Source organism: Ammodytes marinus, assembly GCF_949987685.1.
Source record: "Ammodytes marinus genome assembly, chromosome: 4".
NCBI lineage: Eukaryota > Metazoa > Chordata > Actinopteri > Uranoscopiformes > Ammodytidae > Ammodytes > Ammodytes marinus.
This window is the reverse complement of record NC_137233.1, coordinates 16,548,613-16,562,706: the sequence shown is the minus strand read 5'-3', so window position 1 is coordinate 16,562,706 and position 14,094 is coordinate 16,548,613. Positions and strand designations below refer to the sequence as shown.

The following is a 14,094-nucleotide window of genomic DNA, read 5'->3' as shown; positions in this document are numbered from 1 at the left end:
AGGAAACCATCGTTACTTGTCTTTGATTTAGTATCCAATAGAATGTTCACCCATAATTTAATAAACTTATTTGGATATGCTGTAGTGTTTGTATGCCATTCATCTCCAGAAACTTGTTCAAGGCTGAGTTGATCAGCTGCAAAAACTTTAACACAAGGAAAGTTCATGATAACATAGTGAACATTTAAGAGCATCTGAGGGGTGTACTACGATGCAAATTCAACAGAGCCCGGCTCTCTTTTCTTGATCTGGTTCAACATAACACAAACCCTCGCTCAGAGCTGACCGGTACCACGAAGGCTGTTATCAACCTGTTATGTTGAACGAGGGTTTCAGCTTCAGGTTCTGTGCGCAACCCCATGAAAGGGGGCGTTGGATGCGTCTTTTGACTCCTCTTTTGCACGAAATGTACTGATCATATGCCGCTAACTTTACACAAACGGACTGATAGCGAGCAGCTGACATAAAAAAATAAAAAGTTTGCCGCTTACTTCACTCATTCAAGAGGAAGAGTTTGTCAGTCTGAATAATCACAGAACAGAGAGCTGAAAGCAAAACTGCAAATAAGGAGGGAGTGGAATGCGGTCAGAAAATATCTATTCATATATTTGACCGATCGCTCACTCTGTGCATAACGTGACATTAAAAGGAATTAAACGTCAAACTTGAGTCAGAAGATAAACACTATAAAGGCTGACTTCTCTATATTTTTACACTGTAGGCTAGTCCCACTCAATCATGTAGGTCTTATTTAGGCTACTGTAGCCTATGTCTGACACTGACAGTCCCATAATGAACGGAGTAGCCTATGTGGGAATCACTTTAATTTTGGGCCACATCAAATCAAAATTAAAATAATTTTGAATTATTTGTCATAAATACACAATAAACTAAGAACAACGAACAACTTTGCATACAGTAGGCTAGGCTATTTTATATTTTCTGCAGTAACTGAATGCATTTAAAAAATTAAATAAAAACTGCAGTGCAATGCTGTTCACTCTGCTGTAAGTTCACGCCTTCGTTCCGTTCATTAACATATGGATCAATAAGTTTACTGATATTAAAACAAGTTTCCTCAGTGAGAATTTATCGCTCAGACAATATTTTCAGGTCCGCAGGATTTCCAAAGGTGTATTTTCCTTAAACCTGCAGTGTGTAGAATTTTGGGAATTTTTTCATAGGCCTGGGCCCCATGTATGGGCCCCATGTATGCAGTGTGTAATATGACATCATCAAGTGGTACAATTCTAGATCACAACAGTTTGTCTCTATGGCTCCCATTCAGAGAAGCAACAGAAATTCTTCAAGAATATTCCAACTGGTAGTTCTGATGGACACAGTGTGGCCAACTGTTCCATTCTGTGCTTCTGTAGAGCTGAAGACATTCCAACTATGACGCTTCCAAAATGGCGGCGCCCATGCCTTGGTCCATGGTATTGAGAAATACGGAGATATATGAGACCCTTTCTAAGCGATCTTTTTTTTTAACGCACTTATGCATATTATATTTATTTTCTACCAAGTCCCAAAAAAAAAAATCCCAAAATTCTACACACTGCAGGTTTAAACGGCAGCGTTCTAAGGGCCGAATTTAAAGGGGCACTGTGTATGACATCATCAAGAAAGTTCTAGAATGCAACGCTCCATGGGTAACCCCACCCCTTTTGAATAATAACAGAAGCTACAGTGGCCTTCAAGGACAAGAACAATTCTAAATTCTAAAAAATGCACCTGATGACATTCCAAAAACATGGATGCCTCCATAAGACTTGCCTGCTCAATGCGCAAAATGTTATATTAATATTTGTAATTCTCTGCTCAGGAGAATAATTCAGATTATTGGCAGAGGTGATTTTACACCAATGAGGACATATTTATAAATGAGGATATTGATTTTAGCTAATAAATTACTTAAAATGTTACACAGTGCCCCTTTAAGCTCAAACTCTGGAACAAAAACTGGTCGGAGCAGGTTAGCCGTGCAGCCTGTTACCACGGTGCTCTAGCCAGGTAAAAAGAGAGCCACCTTTCGTGATACAGACAACTCTGGCTTTAAGGCCTTTGCACACCGGGCGCGACGCAAATAAACGGCACGTAAAAGCGAATGTTTTGAATGTGAATTTTGTCGCGTCTCACTTTAAGAAGCGACGTCCCAGAAAAATCTAACGCGAAAATACGGCACTGGTGTGGAAACTTGTGTTGACTCTGTATACGTTCGGTAATTAACAAATTAATCACACGAAAAAAACGTGCCCGGTATGCAAGGGCCTTTAGACTCAACAGACCTCACTCAGCCGCTAATCTCGCTTCGTAGTACACCCCTTTGGTTATATTTAGATATCTTTAAAAAGAAATTATACTAAAAACACATAGTCCTCCTCCTCACAAAGTTCTTCCCAAACTAACAGGAAAACAAACAAAAACAATACCGTCTTGGTAGAGGTAAATATTATCTTGCAATTAAAATCTGTCACAATTTTTTGTTTATATAATCATCTTATGTCTTGTTTGTAACGTCCATTACAATGGATCATGAAAATAACATAACTAACCGTAAAGATATCAACAATCAACAATAGACTTTATTTCTGTACATGAAATTGTCAAAGAAAGGAAAGAGAGAGAGATAAAGTTATTTTTCAGGAGTTTTCTCTGGAACGTCTTCTGGTGGTGACTTGGAGAATCTCTCCATTAACGTCTTCCACAAACCTTTTTTTTCGTCATCCATCTGTTGCAAACTCCCTGTACAATAACAATGAAAAACACAAAGAAAATAAGTTTAAAGTGACAAAAGTGAGGATTATCTAGGGTCATAAACATATATGTGATATATTGTGGGTCCAAACCTGACAAAAGCACTTTACACTCCTCCACTGTGACCCCGGTAAAGCTTGTGTCACGTACACGGGGAAACTGTGAAAAGATACGAGTTAATTATCAAAACAAGTTTAGTTTATGAATGAATGCCTATAAGTAGCCTAACTGACACAATGTTTTCTTTACAGTTGTGATGATGAAGATGATATACTTCACAGACCTTAAGGGAAATGTTTGTAATACCGTGTGTTTAAAGAAAGAAAACAACCCATTAAAGAAGCTCTTAAACCATATGCATAACAGAATGGGGAAAAAAATGTTGCACTCACTCGTTGTCTGTACAGGTTGTCATTAATTCGGGCCAAACTTTCATACATCTGGTCACACTTCTCTGGATCCGAGATCTGGCGAGAAAAAATGCATTGATTGGACTGATTTCAACACCAGGAACCCAATTTCTCATTAAGAATAACTTGGACACTTGCATAAACTAACATATTCCATAAGAAAATACAAATACTGACATGTTGGGGTAAGTGACTGGGGTAGGCTAAGTGAAAAGCATTTGTATAATATAAAAAAAAATTATAGCCTATAAATTAAAGGTGAAGTAAGCGATTATTTATGTTAATATAAGTCAGTGCTTCTCAAATGGTGGGGCGCGCCCCCCTGGGGGGGCGCCGTGAGTTGTCAGGGGGGGGGGGGGGGGGGGGCGCGGGATGCCTTGACTTCCAACTGACAAAAGTTTTTTTTTTAAAGTGCTAGCAAGCGTGATGTGTGCTTGTGTATGGTCATATCCGCGCGAAAGGCCTCGATTTGCAGTAAATACACGTCCACATGTGTCTCCAAGTGTCTCTGTAGGCTATTTAAAAAGAAATCAAGCAAGTAGACTAATAATAACATTAATGAATTATTGGTTATCGCATCACAGAAGGCCTATTGGCCTATAATAATAATAATAAAAAACACCATCTTAACTATGTTTACAGTTTAAAAATGTTTTAATGAAATGCAAACCTCAGTGAATCATTTGCTCTTGTTTCTCTGTCCTGAGATTCACACAGACTGAGCAGTCTTGTTTAAATGTTACAAATTTAGCTAATAAACTGAACTTTGAATTTTTTTGCTGCTGAAGTTATCTCAGCTAAATTTTATCTAATTTGATAATAAGGTGATTGTATGCAGAATGATTGTGCCAGAAACTCATACAGTGGTTTTGTACAGATAAATAAATAAATATTAGCAGGTTCTAAACAGTATTTCAATTTAGGGGGGGCGCGAAAAAAATTCTGTCCCCCAGGGGGGGCATGACAGATAATAATTGAGAACCACTGATATAAGTGTTAAATCGTCTTTATTCATACAGTGATCACTTGCATAGTGTGCACATTTCATAAAGCCGATCTCTCACTCACCCGCTCTGCATGTAATTAGCAAATAAACTTTTCGAGGTTCCCAAAACTGATATCCAATCAGAAGAGAGAAGACTACAAACCGGCACGAGCCTCACTGCCGGTGTTGCACCGAAAGCTGTGACCTGTCAGAATATGTGACCCTAGAGGGCGCTGTTCTTATTTCTTAACTGATTTCAATAGACTGTAGGCTAAAGGCCAGGACACACCAGTCCAACTACCCGAAAATGGTGACTGCCGATTCAGGGAGCTCCAGTCTTCCCGTCGCGGCCGAAAAAGTGCAAAGAACACACCAAACCGACTGTTGCCTTTCCGTACGCTCTGCGCTTGCGCGGGACGTAATGTCTCCATAACAGCAGGCGGCGCTAATCTGTATTGTGGCCCGAAAAAATACGGAAGCCAGAAATGATGGGACGGCTTTCTAGACCATAAACATAGATAGAAATACGTATTTATATTTATGGACCATAAAGAGCACCATTTTTAGCAAAGAGTGTCGAGCATGGTGTCGAGCAGTCAACAAGGGTTGATGCATGCGAGTACTCGCTGAACGAAACAAACAAACACACACATTAAAACGATGGCTAACTGTTGTTAGCTGTTTGTGCTACCCGCCTCACTTCCGGGCTTCACTGATTCGCTAGCCCTCCACAAATCAAATTGCTCAAACTGAAAGACTGTCTGCTGCCGATTGAACATGTTCAATCGGCTCAAAAGAAGCCCGACGACATCAACTACGACCGATTTCACGGCACACACCAAACAGATTCGTGTCTCCGTCCCCTCGAAACTCTACGACTGCGATTATCGGGCCGGTGTGTCCTGGCCTTAATAACAACCCAGTCTCACAGTGAAATGTTTTATTAATTATGTTGGCCCACACCTGAAAACATAGACTCACAAAAACAGCCCTGCAATTGAGAGATTATTAAGTTGTTTGCTTCCAATTTAAAATGATTGCGCAGTGGAAAAAGTACAGCCTATACACATTTCACTGTGATGGGTAACTAGGTTGGTTATTCACCTTTAAAAAAAACAACAATCTGACCATTTCAGTGCCAATTTTGAGAAACTTCTATGATTTGCGCAATGGACCAACATTTTTACATAGCCTATATTTCACTATGAGACTGGGTTAATCAATAAGAACAGCGCCCTCTAGGGTCACACATTCTGACAGGTCACAGCTTTCGGTGCAACACCGGTGCACGCGCAGAGCGACAGATGGGTGAATGTTTATGCGCCTACAATGGCGGAGCAGGTAAACATCCTTCCCAATGACTGTTTTGATGGTTTTTATCATGTTTTATCACACTTACTTATCTGAGATGATGCTAGATAACTCGCTGCTTGAAGACCGCAGTGCATTAATGTGGTGACGTGAGAGGGGACTGCTAACTGCAATCAGTACAGGAATAACTGACCATTCCGCTTACTGAACCTTTAATTGGAGTTTTTAAATTTCAACGTCAGGAACAAAATGATGTGCAAGCACTTAGCACTGACTTAAGTGATTTTGAAAGACCACCGAAAGGCCTAATTATTTAAACTTCATAATTTAAAAGGATCTGGAAAAATATAAACAGGGTTTCATAACAGGCTGTTATGAAACCCTAATATTTTCCCAGGAGGTAATTTACGTAATGTGATAAAGTACACATTTATACAAACTTAGCACTGGCCTAAGATATGCATGTGTAATATTAATAGTGAATGGGCTTCCTATGTATCGATCAGAGTACACAAGGTCACAACACCTATGATCGTCTTTATCTCTATAGCCTAGCTCGGTGTATTGTGCAGCTAAGGGACGGAGAGCTGCGTGCTGTGTTCGTTAAACCGACGTACCTGTGTGTTTTCACCCTCGCGGAATGCTAAAGCAACTCTTTGCCGCAGAAACGTCCCCAAATCACGGCCTTTTTTGGCCTCGTCCCGCGGCCACTCTTCACACAGCTTTAGGAACCGACGGTACCTGGTGGCAGACATCTTTGGAAATGGAATAATGAATCGCGCTCGGTAATGACGTTTGAGGTTTGAGCCTTATCCTACACCATACTCGTGTTACATCTAATCACGTCGCTACTGCTGCTGCTGCACGCTAGCTGAAAGATGAGCGGATCAGACGGCAAAAAGGGCTTCGGTGTGGTAGAATGGATCAGTTCTGCTTGTCACTTCGCTACAGACCGAAACGACTTCAGGAGGTGAGCTAATGTTGGAAAATAACGCGTTACGAGGTTGAACTGCGTTATCATTAGCCGCGGCTCAGCTAACGTTAGCATAGGGGTTTAGCATTTGCCCTTGCCTCGTCCAGTCTCTCTCCGAAGTTCCTGAAACCCTCTGTCGCTATCAACCCTATTTACTTAATAGTTCCTAGATCTCCTGAAAGTGTCTTTAAAGACATGGAATAAGATCATCTAAATTAGATTGGTATTAAAATGTCTTGTATCAACCTTTCTAATCAACCAAGTGTTAACAATGTCAACACGTGGGGAGTAGGATTTTTATCAAACATATAAAAATAAAGACAAATTGTATGTTAAATTGTAGTTTAATTGGTGAGTTTCACGGCAAACTGCACAACACATTCGATGAAATGACCTGCGGGACCCGTTTTATGATCTGGGTTTGCTCATGTACAGAGTGTCTTGTGTCGAAATCCAGTTTGAATACATCCCTGATTTCAGTTCTGTAATAATATGATGCAGAACTCAGGGCTGCCAAGTTTCACCAAAAGTTTGGAGTAAGATCTTTGGCCGAGGGACCCAAAACCGTGTCCTCTCTCCCACCCAATCATTTTTGCTAGTGTCCTGCAAGTGTATATATTGTTCATAATAAATCAGAAATAAAGACAATTGGAAAATGTGATAAAACATCAAAAATCTTATTAAAATAAACTAATTCATGAATTGCAAAGTCGTAGGACAGGTTTTAATTAAACATTGGGTGTGGACACCAAAGTGGGGGTCTGGTGGTCCCCCCAGAAAATTTAGAGCATTAAACACGTGGGTTGCGTTCCGAATCGCATACTCTTTCTTTTTTCTATTCTACATACTACATCCGACGATAAAAAGAATCTAGTTAGGATGCAGTAGGCATACTATTGGGACATACTTTACTCTCTTATTTCATCATAACATTGCGCCTTGATCTTGCCTCTTGCTTTTATATCCGTCGCATCCCCGTTTGTTTTCATATGGAGGCTTCGTCGATGTTACGTCACTTCACGTGCGCACTGGATTGTGGGTCAGAATCGCCCAAATAGGATGCACTTTTCAACACTAACAATCTTGGCCGCATGAAGTAGGACATCCGGGTACTTCTAACCATCCTAAATCTGGCCACAAGAATCGGGACATCCTAAATCCTTTTTCTACATACTATATAGTAGAAAGTATGCGATTCGGAACGCAACCTTAATTTCCTGTATTGCATTCTGGTGAATTTTTATGAAGCAATGTGTGCCTTTTCTGCATTCATTTTTATGTAAAGTAAAAGAGAACATTCGCGGTTTCTCTGACACAAATGTTATTGAATAGCATTCAATTCATGTGTAGTGCTTTCAAATATCTCTTGTAGCCTATTGTTAAAACATTTGGTTAAACTGTAATAAAGGTAATTATTCTATATCATTTACTAGCAGCATTAGGCTTTATTCAAAGAAAATAGGGAACAGTTCAACACCAATGCAAACTACTAGGCTAAAATAAAACATCTGGGTTACTTGGTCCCTCCTCTTAGGCTACCTTGATTTGTGTTATGAAAAGTGCTATAAATGTGCAATACATAGGCTACAGTTCATTACACAGAAGAATAAAAGCATTTTTATTGGCGGATGAGCCATTTGTTACTTTGCAAACCTAATTTTCAAACTAAATTACCAAAAAACAATATACAAAATGATTCAAAGATCTTCTGAATTTACTTGAGTGAATTTGAAGGGTTAATATGTTTGATGCACGCGGCCAGCGGGGACACAATTCTTATCAGCGGTAACTTGGCAGGCTATCAACACACACCTCAGAAGAGAAGGTATAGGTAGGGGGCTCGCCTCCCGCTTCGAATGCACAGTGCACATCAAAGCATAACGTTAATGCACGTTCAGAAAGAGGAAGTCACAGCACTCATGTTTGTTAGCTTTTCAAAATGAGAATTTGAAAATAAAAGTCCCGCAAAACAAATGTTATTTTGGGGATTAATTTCTCCGCATGAGAAATCTGAGGTGTGGCGTGTGAGAGTGTGAACGGGTTGATTTGCGTTTGTCTCACGGCCAAAGAGTGAGACTTGGCAGCTATGAGAACTACATCTATATTTTCTTTCTTTCTGGCAGTCAAGAAATCACAATTCGTATCTCAAGTTATACTTAATCTATTTGTGTTTTTCAGGAATCTTCTAGTCAACTTGGGCCTGTTTGCAGCGGGTGTTTGGGTTGCAAGAAACCTTTCAGACTTTGACCTGATGTCTCCTCAGCCCGTCACATAACCTTGTCCAAATACATCACTGCACAAACCAGGATGAAGGTGAGGGCATATTTTACGTTGCTGCTTTTGGGCCACATCTATGTGCCATTTCATAGCAACCCTATTTATCATGAATGCTTACAGATAGACTGAAGCCAACATTAAAAATGATTTGATTCAAATAATTAACATATTTTCTTTTCTTTTCTTTAGGTGTTTTGGACCAACAAAGAAGAAACCAGGGATGTTAATTAATGGTCATCAAACTTTAACACAGTTACACAGTTGAAACAAATCATCATGTTGACCTTTATTTAGCTTTACTTTTCTGTAGAATTTTGTTTTTGTTTTTCCTTATTATTGTGTGTGGCCTGAGGAGAAAATATTACCTTAAATCAATCTCACTGTTCTTGTTGAATACATTTTGACATTTAAATTGTTAGATCCTCCAACCATTCTGGTCACTGAGGTGTTATTTTATTTTGGTCCTGGGTCAGGCAATATTTGCAGCTATGTCCACCCAGGAGCTCTTTGTTGCAACGGCTCGTAAATGTCTTTCCGTCGGCAAAAAGCGTATGTCTGTTGCTCAGAGCCTGGACCTGGCTGTTCAGGTCTCTGCTGTAGATTTAGGACTGAAACCAGCTTTGTTGTTCGACACTAACGGCGCCAGCGCAGATCAGGTGCAGCAGTATTTGAGTTCCCTGCAGGCTTCCCAGCTCGTGTCTAAATCGCTTGTCACGCTAGATTTGAATGGAAACACTCTCATTGTTAATCCAGTTACGGCCAGATCAAATGTCAAGCAGATGTTTGTTGACGGCGGCGTGGCCGTGATGGATGTCTGCCACTCGTTGGAGAAGCCCACCCTAGCCGACCCGCTCAGAGGAGAGCTGAAGAGCATGAAGCACGGTTTGCTGCTACTCCTGAGCGAGCTGGAACAACTGACGGAGGCCGACAAACCTCACTACGTTGGAGAGGTGTCTGAGGGATGGAACCTGTGCACAGTGTTTGGCCTTTTGTTGGGTTACCCTGTCACTTACTGGTTCGACCACACCAAGAGCTTTGGAAACTGTCTGCCTCTGACCCCCCTGATGGTGACCACAGCATCGGTGACGTTGCAGGAGTACGCCGGTGCCGGTCACAGATGCTGCCTGTACTCCTTCAGCATCCCCACCGCTTTGCTGAAAGAGATGCAGTCCAACCTGGAGAACTGGAGGCTACATTTAGAAAAAGGATTTCAGCAGCAACATGCCTTGAAGGATCTAACAGTTTGTCAGTCCACAGTCACCCTACCCTCAGTCTGTTTGTGACGCTTGCATACATTTGTTAAAAAAAAGTTGGTATTAATTTATAACTCCAATAAACTATGTTTCAAAAAACAGCTGAATGTGCAGTGGTATGCAAACCCTGGATTTACCAATATCACTGGTTCAGACGGTGCACACACAGCCTGCACTATGACAGGTAGTGACATTTTAAATACTGGCATTTAAACAAATGTCTATAGCTTCTTGTGTTTATAGACTAGTAACCAATGTAAAATCATGAGCTTCAAGTAAAATGCAATGAGAATCGTGGTTGTACACAAAGCGCTTGATAAAAGGGATAGTTCAGTATTTTTGAAGTAGGATTGTATGAAGTGAAGTACCAATGCATAGTTAGTTTGTTCCTCTATGGAGATGGTCATCAGTGCAGTCTCTATAAGGAGTTTGGGGGAAACTTCGCTGTAGCAGAAATCAGCCTTTATATTGTTGCAGAGGGGGGCAGAAGAAAAACTTTTCTCCATGTCCATTGTCCACATATAATAGAATGCTTGCTTAAAACCAAAATTTACGTTGAACAGTTCGTTAAACAGATTTCTTCCACACCTTTAGTTTTCCACCAGAATGCAGTTTATTATTGTATCAGTCTCTGACAATCAGCTGCTCGACTCATAGCGACTGTGGATTATTCAAGAAACAAGAAAACAAAGTGACAAACTAACGCTGTGGAAAAAAAATCTCAATTTAGTGTACAATCGATGGGATATTTATGTTTTAGGTAAGCATTTATATATGTGGGGAACACTTTACTTCTGGCCCATCTTTGCAACAGTACAAGGGAATTGTGCTACAGAAACATCTTCCCCAAACTCCTTATAGTGACTGCACTGATCGCCATTTCCATATAGTAACACACGGACTATGCCTAAGAACATCATACAACCCCACTTCAAAAAGATTGAACTATCCCTTTAAGCCTATATGGCTTTATTTAAAACAGAACATTTTAATTGTCCCACTTGGAATCCAGTCTGAATACATACATTTCAAACTAGATATCAGTATAAGCTCTATATATCAATACATTTGTGTTATGTATGTTTCACAAACAAAACTAGATCCTTTAATCAGGTGTAAAGTTGTTGTTGTACATCATGTGTTCTGCCATCAAAGTACAGTTCTTTCGACCAACAGTTCACAGATAAAAGGTCCACTACAAACATTTTGACATGTCATATTGTAACATTAATGATTCCTGCAAATTCAGGCTAACAATGAAACAGGAAATGGAGCGCTTAGTTGTACGAAAAAAGAAAAAACCTTGCATAATTTCCACGCAAACATGTTTACATTCAAATGTTCACTTGTACAGTTACATTGTTTAAAACAAAAACAGAAAAGGTCCATTCTGTTGATAATTTAAAATGCATACATATTATTCTCATCAACATCAACAAAAAACAGGAGACAAATGCCACACTTTAAAAAACAGCTGTATATTTTCTAGAATCTCTTGAATTAAAACGTTTTCCTTACTGTAACTGACCTATGACATGATATTTGCCTTGATGCAACAGCTTACACTTGGACAAACTTCTGGTAGGTTAGTTTTCGCAAACAAGACGGCTTAAATAGAAGCGGCATCAGTGAACAACACCAAACTGAGCCTGGAAAGGAAAAACCATGTGGCTCATTCAACTATCATTTTAACATTCAACCTTTCTGCATAAAACAGATGAGTAGATGTGTCACTGAGAATGGCAGCCAAATCTCCTGGTAACAGTATAGAAGCTCCTGGCTCCTTTTACATTACACACACAAAAAAAGTAGGCTACCAAACGACCGCTGCGCTCCTCAAGTTTTTTTGCTTTAGTTTAGATTTAAGAAAGCCCCATCACCAGCTTTATAGAGAATATGTCTGTCATATAGGTTGAAGGACAGACAGCACCTCCCCGCAGCGGCCGCTCACTTTCAGCTGGGACAGGTGGTCCGCCCTCGTAGGCCCGATGTTCAGGATTGCGACTGGCATTTTCCTATCACTGGCCGCCAGTAAAAACCTGTACCCTGAGTATACCTCAAGGATGACACAGAGCACATACCAGTTAAACACAAAACTGCCAGCAGAACTGGGTCTTAAACTTGTGTTCTTTTGATGGATTTTTCTTTAAAAACCTACCTGTAACGAAGACCCCACAACCAGCACCGCATCCGACTCCGCCAGCCTATCGTGCACAAACTGTACAGTTGCTTTGTTCACGCTGTCTCCAAAAAACGTGACCTCAGGCTTCAGTATGCCCCCGCAGTTTTCGCAGGAGGGGACCCTGAAATGGAGGACCTGCTCGTCCTCTATGAAAACATCGCCGTCCGGTGCCACGGCGCCAGCCTGTGCTCTCCAGTGCGGGTTCAGGGCGATGAATCTCTTCTGGAGCTCCTTCCTCGCCGAGACTGCACCACAGCCCAAACACATCACCCTGAAGACACATGTGTGAACTTTAACATTTCATTTTCTGGTTGAAATTTTCAATAGTTAACTGAAGAGACAGAAACTAAAACATAACAATAAATTTATCAAAATAACGTATTAGATTTTATAAAACTTTCAACACAAAGTGCTTGTAGTTGAATAATGGCCGATATAAAAGAGGTTGATACCACTAGAGATGGGAATGTTGTTTTTTGTTATATTGGTGTATTTCTCCTTTCAGTATTTGGCTGTATTTCTACCGACTAGGCCCTATCATTTCTACTGGCATTGCTTATACTTTTTGTTCAAACCAAATATAATGTCTTATTCTAATCTAAACCAACATGTGCTTGCATGAATCCTGGACAAAATAACTAAAATATGAAGACAGCAATCTACAAGAGCAAGTTCAGGATAAATGTGTCATAGTTCTCTCACCTGTGGGCACAGCCATGGAGTTCAGTAAGTTTTTTCTGTCCTGCCTTTGAATGCAGCGAATCCACATTCTGAGTAACCAGCCAGTGTAGCTTTCCTGTCTCCTCCCATCTCTGCAGGACTCTGTGGGCAGAGTTTGGCTCATGGGAGGAGAACTGCGGCCAGCCGAGAAAGTTCCTTGCCCAGTAGCGCTGACGGGACTTTGCGCTGCGGACAAACTCTGCGTGCTGCATGGGTCGTCTGTCGGTGCGAGCGTACAGCCCCACACCCTCCGAGCGGTAATCTGGGATCCCGGACTCGGTTGAGAGTCCGGCTCCAGTGACGACAAACAGGCGTCTGGCTCCTGCAACAAAGTCCTGCAGCAGGTCCCGGGCGCGCGCGTCGGTGGTGCTGCAAGCTGGTACAAAGTTCAACGCACTGGCATGGAGTGAGGTAGCCCTCCTCACCGGGGGCGCGTGCAGGGCGAAGGTCCGCCGTGGTAACCTCATACTACAGCGAGAAAATGTCAATACACCGACCAAACCAAGACCAATTCACATTCTCTAAACTGGAAGCTAACAGCTAGGAATTATAAAGCTACACGAATTCATGCAATGACATAACCGTATAATATCCTCATGAGCCAACAAACCTTACTCCATGGAAGGAAAATATTGAAATATCAAGAAAGCCTTGAAGCAGCCACCGGGTACTTTCTCAAAGTGAACGTGTAAACCGGTGACTTACTGGCTACTAGGTTCAGGTACAATGTCACAACGTTAGTTAGCTACTTTACCTTATTAGTGAGTTACAGTAGTAGTAGATACAGGTTTACGCTGCTTGGTTGAACAACCGTGGACATAAGAACAATGTGAAAAACCACAACAGCCCTATGGGAACCTTTGTTGGACAGCAACAGGAAATACCCAGTTTGACGTAACACCACAGTCGTGCTGTAGTTTATATACTATCTATGTCTGGGAGTTGTAGTCGAAGATGTGACGCTCAAAATTGCCACGGTATTGCTGCTAAAATCGAATAAAAAAGTTTTAACTTCAGTGTATTTATACACTAGCCACAATTTATTGACATATTGTAGCCCAAAGATAGATATATTTTAATGATAGTATTAATCATATAGAGATAATAAAAGCCTGCCTTCCTATATGTTATTTTAATTTTTTTATGGAGCTGTTTGATCTGCAGCACTATCTTATGTCTTAGATTTTAAATACATTTAGTTAAACTTATGTGAAAGTCCTCTTTAT

At 40.8% G+C, this 14,094-nt stretch overlaps 4 protein-coding genes across 4 annotated transcripts; 2 read left to right on the top strand and 2 right to left on the bottom strand.

Moving 5' to 3' along the window:
* Positions 1 to 2,571: 2,571 nt before the first annotated feature.
* uqcc2 (ubiquinol-cytochrome c reductase complex assembly factor 2) lies at positions 2,572 to 6,223 on the bottom strand. The gene is made up of 4 exons (XM_080026099.1): positions 6,081 to 6,223; positions 3,150 to 3,224; positions 2,850 to 2,916; positions 2,572 to 2,745 (listed from the first exon to the last, which is right to left on the bottom strand). The coding sequence occupies exons 1-4, from the start codon at positions 6,216 to 6,218 to the stop codon at positions 2,636 to 2,638; spliced, it is 390 nt and encodes a 129-aa protein (XP_079882225.1). The 5' UTR covers positions 6,219 to 6,223; the 3' UTR covers positions 2,572 to 2,635.
* An 83-nt stretch (positions 6,224 to 6,306) lies between these two features.
* Positions 6,307 to 9,042, top strand: tomm6 (translocase of outer mitochondrial membrane 6 homolog (yeast)). Its single transcript, XM_080026100.1, has 3 exons — positions 6,307 to 6,433; positions 8,615 to 8,749; positions 8,903 to 9,042. The coding sequence occupies exons 1-2, from the start codon at positions 6,342 to 6,344 to the stop codon at positions 8,709 to 8,711; spliced, it is 189 nt and encodes a 62-aa protein (XP_079882226.1). The 5' UTR covers positions 6,307 to 6,341; the 3' UTR covers positions 8,712 to 8,749; positions 8,903 to 9,042.
* A 145-nt stretch (positions 9,043 to 9,187) lies between these two features.
* cUnh1orf74 (chromosome Un C1orf74 homolog) lies at positions 9,188 to 10,067 on the top strand. The gene has a single exon (XM_080026092.1). The coding sequence runs from the start codon at positions 9,202 to 9,204 to the stop codon at positions 9,994 to 9,996; it is 795 nt and encodes a 264-aa protein (XP_079882218.1). The 5' UTR covers positions 9,188 to 9,201; the 3' UTR covers positions 9,997 to 10,067.
* Positions 10,068 to 11,046: 979 nt separating this feature from the next.
* Positions 11,047 to 13,730, bottom strand: sirt4 (sirtuin 4). The gene is made up of 4 exons (XM_080026091.1): positions 13,623 to 13,730; positions 12,851 to 13,336; positions 12,125 to 12,419; positions 11,047 to 12,022 (listed from the first exon to the last, which is right to left on the bottom strand). The coding sequence occupies exons 2-4, from the start codon at positions 13,333 to 13,335 to the stop codon at positions 11,870 to 11,872; spliced, it is 933 nt and encodes a 310-aa protein (XP_079882217.1). The 5' UTR covers position 13,336; positions 13,623 to 13,730; the 3' UTR covers positions 11,047 to 11,869.
* Between the last annotated feature and the right edge of the window lie 364 nt (positions 13,731 to 14,094).

What these genes read in the sequence shown, in the direction of transcription:
- sirt4 (XM_080026091.1), bottom strand. Translation starts at nt 13,335, where the DNA reads ATGAGGTTACCACGGCGGACCTTCGCCCTGCACGCGCCCCCGGTGAGG. An exon ending in CTCCATGGCTGTGCCCACAG is followed by an intron (nt 12,420 to 12,850) that starts GTGAGAGAACTA and finishes ATGTGTCTTCAG; the next exon opens with GGTGATGTGTTTGGGCTGTG. An exon ending in TTGTGGGGTCTTCGTTACAG is followed by an intron (nt 12,023 to 12,124) that starts GTAGGTTTTTAA and finishes GTCATCCTTGAG; the next exon opens with GTATACTCAGGGTACAGGTT.
- tomm6 (XM_080026100.1), top strand. Translation starts at nt 6,342, where the DNA reads ATGAGCGGATCAGACGGCAAAAAGGGCTTCGGTGTGGTAGAATGGATC. An exon ending in GACCGAAACGACTTCAGGAG is followed by an intron (nt 6,434 to 8,614) that starts GTGAGCTAATGT and finishes TGTGTTTTTCAG; the next exon opens with GAATCTTCTAGTCAACTTGG.
- uqcc2 (XM_080026099.1), bottom strand. Translation starts at nt 6,218, where the DNA reads ATGTCTGCCACCAGGTACCGTCGGTTCCTAAAGCTGTGTGAAGAGTGG. An exon ending in GCGAGGGTGAAAACACACAG is followed by an intron (nt 3,225 to 6,080) that starts GTACGTCGGTTT and finishes TTTTCTCGCCAG; the next exon opens with ATCTCGGATCCAGAGAAGTG. An exon ending in ACAACCTGTACAGACAACGA is followed by an intron (nt 2,917 to 3,149) that starts GTGAGTGCAACA and finishes ATCTTTTCACAG; the next exon opens with TTTCCCCGTGTACGTGACAC.
- cUnh1orf74 (XM_080026092.1), top strand. Translation starts at nt 9,202, where the DNA reads ATGTCCACCCAGGAGCTCTTTGTTGCAACGGCTCGTAAATGTCTTTCC.